This window comes from Psammomys obesus, unplaced genomic scaffold (assembly GCF_907164565.1).
Source record: "Psammomys obesus unplaced genomic scaffold, mPsaObe1.curated_primary_1811, whole genome shotgun sequence".
NCBI lineage: Eukaryota > Metazoa > Chordata > Mammalia > Rodentia > Muridae > Psammomys > Psammomys obesus.
This window is the reverse complement of record NW_026596125.1, coordinates 6,072,710-6,080,267: the sequence shown is the minus strand read 5'-3', so window position 1 is coordinate 6,080,267 and position 7,558 is coordinate 6,072,710. Positions and strand designations below refer to the sequence as shown.

The 7,558-nt window shown below is 41.2% G+C and overlaps 1 protein-coding gene across 2 annotated transcripts in view; it reads right to left on the bottom strand.

Moving 5' to 3' along the window:
• Positions 1-7,558, bottom strand: part of Gbf1 (golgi brefeldin A resistant guanine nucleotide exchange factor 1) — a 129,294-nt gene that overhangs the window by 24,260 nt on the left and 97,476 nt on the right. For both annotated transcript variants that reach the window (XM_055629951.1, XM_055629952.1), the window contains exons 4-5: positions 6,407-6,538; positions 507-625 (exon numbers count right to left, since the gene is read on the bottom strand). In XM_055629951.1, the coding sequence (XP_055485926.1) occupies positions 507-625; positions 6,407-6,538 (251 nt within the window). The remainder of the gene's footprint in view (positions 1-506; positions 626-6,406; positions 6,539-7,558) is intronic.

Below are 7,558 nucleotides of genomic sequence, written 5' to 3'. Positions count from 1 at the left end.
TATATATATATATATTTACATTACGTTGAGTGAGGTGGTGCAGGCCTTTAACCCCAGCACTCTGGAAGCAAAGGCAGGCAGATCTCTGAGTTCAATGGTATCCTGGTCTACAGAGTTCCAGGACAACCATGCTGCACAGAGAAACCTTGTCTTAAACAACAACAAGAACAACAAAAAACAGAAATAGAGCCGCCCATGTGCCTGACTTGGGAGTCTTTTCTTTGCTTAGCATGGCCCTGAACTAACAGGTGGACAACCCAGGTACGGTCTACCAGAGATACAAATGTATTAATGGCTTCTTGTATTTGATAACAATTTATTTAAAGCTCTTAACTGTTTTCCTTAGAAACAACTTTTACTTTGGGTACCTGAGATCCTTGTTTGGAAACAGTCCCTCAGCCTCAGTGGAGTCAAAACACAGCTTCATGCTGTGGTAGTCTAGGGTAAGTACAGCCAGCAGCACCAGCCCTTGGCCATTAGCCTAATTGTTCTTCCCTCCCACTCACCTGAAGGATTTTCATCAGCACAACTTCATCACTGGCAGGATCTGTGCCCACAAAACGAGCATGAGTGACAGCATCTGCCATGTTCTCCATGCCCTCTGCTGTGCCCTCATGAGTTGGATCTGCTCCAGCAAAGATTAAATTGTGTTAAGGAGACAGGGAAAGGGAAGATGGTCTGTCTATAAACTGTTTGGAGAAGACTGGCTTTCTCACCAGTCCCCTAAGCTGCTGTTGCTTTTTTGAGCTACCTAAAAATTTTACCCATGATGGCACACACCTTTAATCCCAGCACTTGGGAGGCAAAGGCTGGTGGATCTCTGTGAGTTTGAGGCCAGCCTGGTCTACAGAGTAAGTTCCAGGACAGTCAGGGTTACAGAGAGAAAAACCCTCTCTCTCTCTCTCTCCCTCTCTCTCTCACACACACACACAAAGATTTTTACCCATAACTGGCTTTAACAAGCCCCTCTGCACAACTCCACTGAGTCAAAAAGCATTTCTCATATACCAAAATTACCTGTACTGTTTGTTAAGAATACATACAAACCAGCTGACTTCTAGAAGCTTCTTTTTTTTGGGGGGGGGGAGGGGGAAGCAGAGGTTGATGTCAAGTGTTTTACTCAATTATTCTCCATCGTATTTTTGTTTGTTTGTTTTGTTTTTTGAGACAGGGTCTCTTACTAAATGTGGATTCACTGATTCAACTAGACTGAGGACAGCAAGCCTCAGGGATCCTCCTGTCTCCACCTCTCCAGAGCTGGAATTACAGTGCTCAGCTTTTTTAAGTGGTACTAGGGCTCCAAACTCAAGATCCTCATGTTTGTGTGGCAAGTACTTTACCAACTGAGCCCCTAGAAGCTTTGATTTTGTAGGTATACAGTGAGGCTAAGAAACTGCATTTTTAAGATCTCAAGTGAAGTTAATACTGCTGGTCCAGGGACACACTTGGGAAATAATTAGTGGTAAGCTACTCATTTTGTTGTGGAAGGGTCTAGAGTAAAAGGAGAGAGCAGGCAGAGTCAGAGCTTTGAATGCCAAAGTTATAACCTTTTTTTTTTTTTTTTCTCATCTTTTAACATGATTTCTCTTTGGTTGTTTTTGGAGTTGTGTGCTCTGGTGCAGCTGAATTAAGAGAATGAGAGGAACAGATAGTGCCACGAGTACCTCTATCTGGGTGCCAAACTACAGCAGATTCAAGGCCCTTTAAATTCATTCTTATTTCACACAACACTGAGCAAGAATCTTGGCACCAAGGTCAGGTCTGGTGCCAGAACTTGAAATCCCAGCACTTGACAGGCTGAGGCAGAAGAATTATGAGTTTGAAGCCAACCAGGACTAGAATACAGAGATACCCTGCTACCTGCTCCAATATAACTTGTTCTCATTTAGTTAGTTTCGTTTTTTGAGACAGGGTCTTATAGAGCCTAGACTAGACTTGAGCTCACTATGAAGCTAAGTGTAGCCTTGAATTCCTCATCCTCCTTCCTCTACCTCTCAAGTGCTGGGATTATAAAGCATGTACCAACCACACCCAGCTTAAAAAAAAAAAATCTTGTTCCTCCTTTAACCACCAGGCATTAAGAGAGAAAATGAGACAAACCGAATAGGACCAAAGGCTGGGGAGTGGGAGGCAGGTAGGACTTCAGCTAGGAATAAGAGGTGAGAAGCTGGTGGTAACCAAACTCTGTCAGGGATAAACTGCTTCTACACTGGTGTTAAACAGCCCCAAGAAGCAGGCTAAGAAGCTCCTCCAGGAATGCTTACAAGAGTCCTGCAGAAGGCTGCTCTCAAGAGTCCTGAAAAGTGAGCTCATGGCAATAAGTAGGTACACAATAAATTCAGTTGGTGCTGAAATTGAGGTAGCATGAAGAGCAAAAGCTCCCCCTGACTGGAGTGGTAGGAGTCAGGACACAAACCCTGTCACCACCCCACTTCCTTTTTCTTCAATTTTGAGTCAAGGTCTCACTATATAGCCCTGGCTTACCAATCCCCCTCCCCTGCCTCTGCTTCCAGAGTGCTGGGCTTTAAAGATGAATGCCACCGCACCTGGGCAATTTTCCCTTTTTTTTTTTGGTACCTGAAATTAAAATGGAGTTTCTGAGTATAAAGCTTGAGGGATTGCCAAGAACTTTGAGCATTTCTCTTGCAACAGTGAGCCAGAGGACTTTCATTAAATGTGAGTACTTTCTGTTTTCTTTTTCTCTCCTGTCTTTGTTGGCACATTTCTGATGTCCAAGACTCTTTGTCCTACTAGAGACATGCAAATGAAAGACAGTTTGAGGACTCGGAGTGCAACGTGGTGATCCAGCCCCTTCTGTCATTCTCCTGTATCTCTCAATGAGCAGAAAAAAATCTCATTCTTTATGACCCTTGCCTCTCATAGCCCTGCCTCAAAGTCCTTATTTAGGCCTCAGGGCTACAGGAAAGCCAGGTCTTTCTTAGTATTGAATGGCATGTCAGAGTTAAGTGAATAACAGCCTTGCTCAAATCCCAAGGCTCCATCTGTTTCTTCCTGTCTTCCAATAATCTTTTGATAAAGTGATTTAAGTTATTTTGATCTTTTTGTATTCTCAGTCCTTCAACATGAACAAAGTAGCAAAGTCCATTTTCCAAACAGGCAGGTAATAGTGACAGGTCCTTAGAATCACAGGGAGAGCCTGCCAGCAAGACAGCCAATGGTACAAATCCAGGCCCGGCAAGCACATGGGTCAAAAACTAAAGGCCTTGTAGTAGGGTGGAAAATAATCTCAGAAGCCTTGGGCTGCATGATCCAGAGGGCAGTAGGTGATTTCTGCTAGAAGGTCACAGTAAGAAAGGATTCCTTGGCCTCAGCCCACTTAAAAAACTTTGTATTCTTGAAGCAGACTCCTTCAGAATGTCCTCTTCTTCTAGTCACTTGGAAGCCAACTTGAGAGAGAATTGCCAGTCTCAGTGCTTTTGCTTTCTGGCTCTTGTACAATCCTTCCTGCTCCTTTCCTCAGGCCTACAGCAATCATCACCTCCAACATTCTCCTTTCTTACCACAGGAAACTCCATTGACCAGCTGGCCTGTGGTCTCCTATGACCAGACTCTCTGCCAAGTTCAGGCAGGGGACAGAGGAAGGAGAAAAGATCAAAGGCAAAGATTCAGGAAGGCAGCTGCTGAAGGCTGTGAGGAGATGTGACCTGCAGGTGGTGCTCAGGTCAAGGCTGGCAGTGACTGGGCCTGACTTCTTTTAGGGAAGGTATAAAGCTGAGTCTGAGTGTCTGGAGAGGTTGAGACTGTACCTACTCAGAATCTGGCTGACACCCAAGACTCCTACTCCTGTTACAGAGAAACAGTTATATAGATCCTATTCAGAATCCTAAATGAGTTAGCTAAGCAAATCCAGTTTTCTAGAAAAGATAAAGACTTGTTTCACCCTGAACTTTAAGGTCATTTCTTTTGCTTCTGGCCAGCTAGACCCTGAGCCTTTTCGTACCTTGTTTCTCCAATTTGGAACAAAAACATCTGCCTATTTCCTTTGCTCTTCATCTTTTTACATAGGTTAGTAATAGGAGAAAAGAATTCTGGGTAAGAAGACCAATGAAAAAAAAAAATGAACCCAATTGCACATCTTACATAAACTGACTGAGGGGGACATAAGTCAATGGTTGAGTTCTTGCCTAGCAACTGCAAAGTCCTGGGTTCAAGCCCTGCTACTGAAAAAAAAAAAAAAATCAGAGATCCACTCTACATTGGGTGAAATAATAGGTCTAGACTTTATAATACGATAATAACTAGTTTTTTATAATAACTTTATAATATGATAGATATTAGTTATATCTATCCAACTATATACATCTATAGTTATATCTATCTGTTATAGCGATGGTAGTTATTCCTGAGGAGCTTTTACCAACTGTTAAAACAAGTCCAAAAGAGAGACAAAGGAAATTCAAAGGCTCAACCTCAAGGAAATTTAAAAAATACATATTTTTGCCCACCAATGTGGCAGATAGACAAAAAAAGCAAACTGGTAATATTCAGAGCTGAAGACAGCAAGGAGATATGGAAACTCTCAAAGCATTGCTAGTAGGAATGTAAATGCTCCAACCTACAGGAGAAGCAATCTATAAAATGTAGCACTTATAAAAATGTGATATATATAGACTTTACATCAGAAATTCTAACTTCAGAAATACTTCACAAGGAAGTAAAGTTAGTGAATAAGGCCACAGGAACAAGGATGTTTATTTCAGCATATTTATTATGGTTTCAAAAGGAGAATAATATAAATATTAAATAAAAGACATCATTATATCAGAAATGAAGGAGGTGAAAGGAGGAATTATTATTTCATAATTAAAATTCCTGTTTGGGGCATGAAGAAGTTTGAGAAATAGTTGGTAGAAATAGTTATACAGTGCTGTGGAATTATTTACTTAAACTTGTTTAAAGGGGGCTGGAGTTGTTGGCTGCTTGCTTAAAATGCACGAAGCCACTGTTTGACACCAATTTTTTATAAAACTGCATGTGGCAGCACAGGCTTGTCATCCCAGTATGGGAAGGTAAAGGCAAAGAGAACCTGAAGTTCACAGTAACCCTCTTGACATAACAAATCTGAGGTTGGCTTGAATGACATGAGAGTCTGTCTTAAAAAAAAAAAAAAAAAAAAAAGTTAAAAGGAAAAATGGGTGTGTGTGTTTTACCTCAATGAAAACAATAAATAAGCTATATAATTATATTGTATACATCAAATAAACACTGTTAAGTGGAAATAGTATAAATCCTTTCTCCCATCTTTGAAAAAAGGATAACCAGGTGGGAGAGATGGCTAGCTCATTGGTAAAGAATACTCTGCTCCTCCAGGAAACTCAGGTTCGGTTCCGCACCTTGATCAGGATGCTCATAAATGCCTGTAACTACGGTTTCAAGGGAATCTGGCCACTTCCTGCCTCTGTGGGCCCCTGCATGCACATGGTGCCCGTATATACAGTCAGGTACCTGCACATACTCATGAAATAAAAGAAATGGATCTTTAAAAAAATAAAAAGGAAGATAATACTGCCTATATCCGATACTTAGAGAGGCTGAGGCAGAAGGACTGCAAGTTCCAAGCTACACAGAAAGACCTGTCTTAAGATGGGTGTGTGTTGGCTGCAGAGATGGCACAGCAGTTAAGAGCACTGACCGCTCTTCCAGAGAACCCAGGTTTAATTCCCAGCACCCACATGGTAGCTCACAATTGTCTGTAACTCCAGTTCCAGGGATCTGACAACCTTCACACAGACATTCATGAAGTCAAAACACTAATGTACATAACATAAAAATAAATAATTTTTTTAAAAAGATGGGTGTGTTGACATTTATATGCATCAAGAAAAACATAAAGAACAATTCAAGCCATGTCATTAACACTATTTACCTAAAGAAGAATTTCAGCACTAAAAGAAAAGACACTTACTTTCTTTTAGATGTCTCTGTGTTGTTTTCTTATAATAAGCACAAATCATATTTGGAAAACCAGAGCCAGAGGGATGGCTCAGTGTGTAAAGGAACTTGCTGTCAAGCTTATGACTGGAGTTTAATCCTTGGGACCCACATGATGGAAGAAGAAAACTATGCAACAAATTGTCCTCTGACCTCCACATAGACACCTTTCTGTATGCATGCCCACTTATCCCTACTTCCCCATACAAATAAATAAAAAGGCAAACCAAACCACCAAGGGTATACTATACTATTAACTCTCCAAAGTGTGGTAGAAACCAGAGTCCCAAGCAGTGTCCTCTCTTTTTGCCCTCCATGGACACAATCAGCACGATGAGGAATAAGTCAGGCTAGGAAAGGGACAGTGGGGAACAGCAGCTGGTTTGAGGCATGCGCAACTATCAGAATCAGGAAGTGGAGTGTTGCAGATGTCCATCAAAGCCTAAGCGCTTACCTATGAGTGCGTAGGACAGGAACTTGTTGACAGAGGTGAGTGCCAGGCCGGTGATAGGACCAGTAGTGTCTTCAGAGCGGATAACTTCCAAAAATGGACGAAGGAATACATTTGGCTCAATCTCTGAGAGTTCTACAAGTAAAACAGACAGACATAAATAAAAAATGAAAAGACACTATCTAATAAAAGTTAACCCTGGAAAAAGATCATTTTGTCTGTTGAATAAAGTTAGAGGTCTTCTTGGCTGAGTCAACCTTCCTCCTCCTAGAATATCTTGAATTAAGTTCCTGACACTACCATTTTATCTGTAAAAGTTTTTAAGATTTAGCTCTAAAAGATTCATAATTTTAACAAGAACATTTAAAAACTTAAACTGCTCAAATGGTGAGTGTCATGTCACACAGCTGTCAGAGTCTTGCTGTCACCTCGTTACTGTTGTGCATGTACTAGATAGAGTCTAGGACACTGCACACATACGCTGCCATTCTTCCAGAGCTCCATTCCCAGCCCTTGAGCCCAATCAAGACATTAACAGTAGCTGGGCATCAGGCATGGCAGTTCACACTTATGATCCCAGTTCTCACGAGACAGAAGCAGGAAAATCACTTCACATTTGAAACAAGCCTCATCTATGTAGCAAGGTCCAGGCCATCCAGGGCTACAGAGCAGGCTATTCTGTCTCAAAACACAAACAAATACAAAAAGAAGGAAAGAAATCAACAAAACTTATTTAATACAACCAAATAGCATGAGTCACTCTTCCATGATCATGTCATCATTTCTTTAGAGATACACAGGGTATCTCTACCTTGGGTACACATAATATAACTAAAAAAATTCCAGGGTAAGAGAAAACCTGGTTCATAGTCCCTTGATGAAAAGAAAGTCTAAAGACCCAGCTATACCACTCCTAGGTATATACCCAAAATTTGCTCAAGTACACAAAAAGGACATTTGCTCAACCATGTTCATAGCAGCTTTATTTGTAATAGCCAGAACTTGGAAACAACCCAGATGTCCATCAACGGAGGAATGGATACAGAAATTGTGGTATTTTTACACAATGGAATACTACTCAGCAATCAAAAAGGAGGAAATCATGAAATTTGCAGGCAAGTGGTGGGATCTAGAAAAGATCATTCTGAGTGAAGT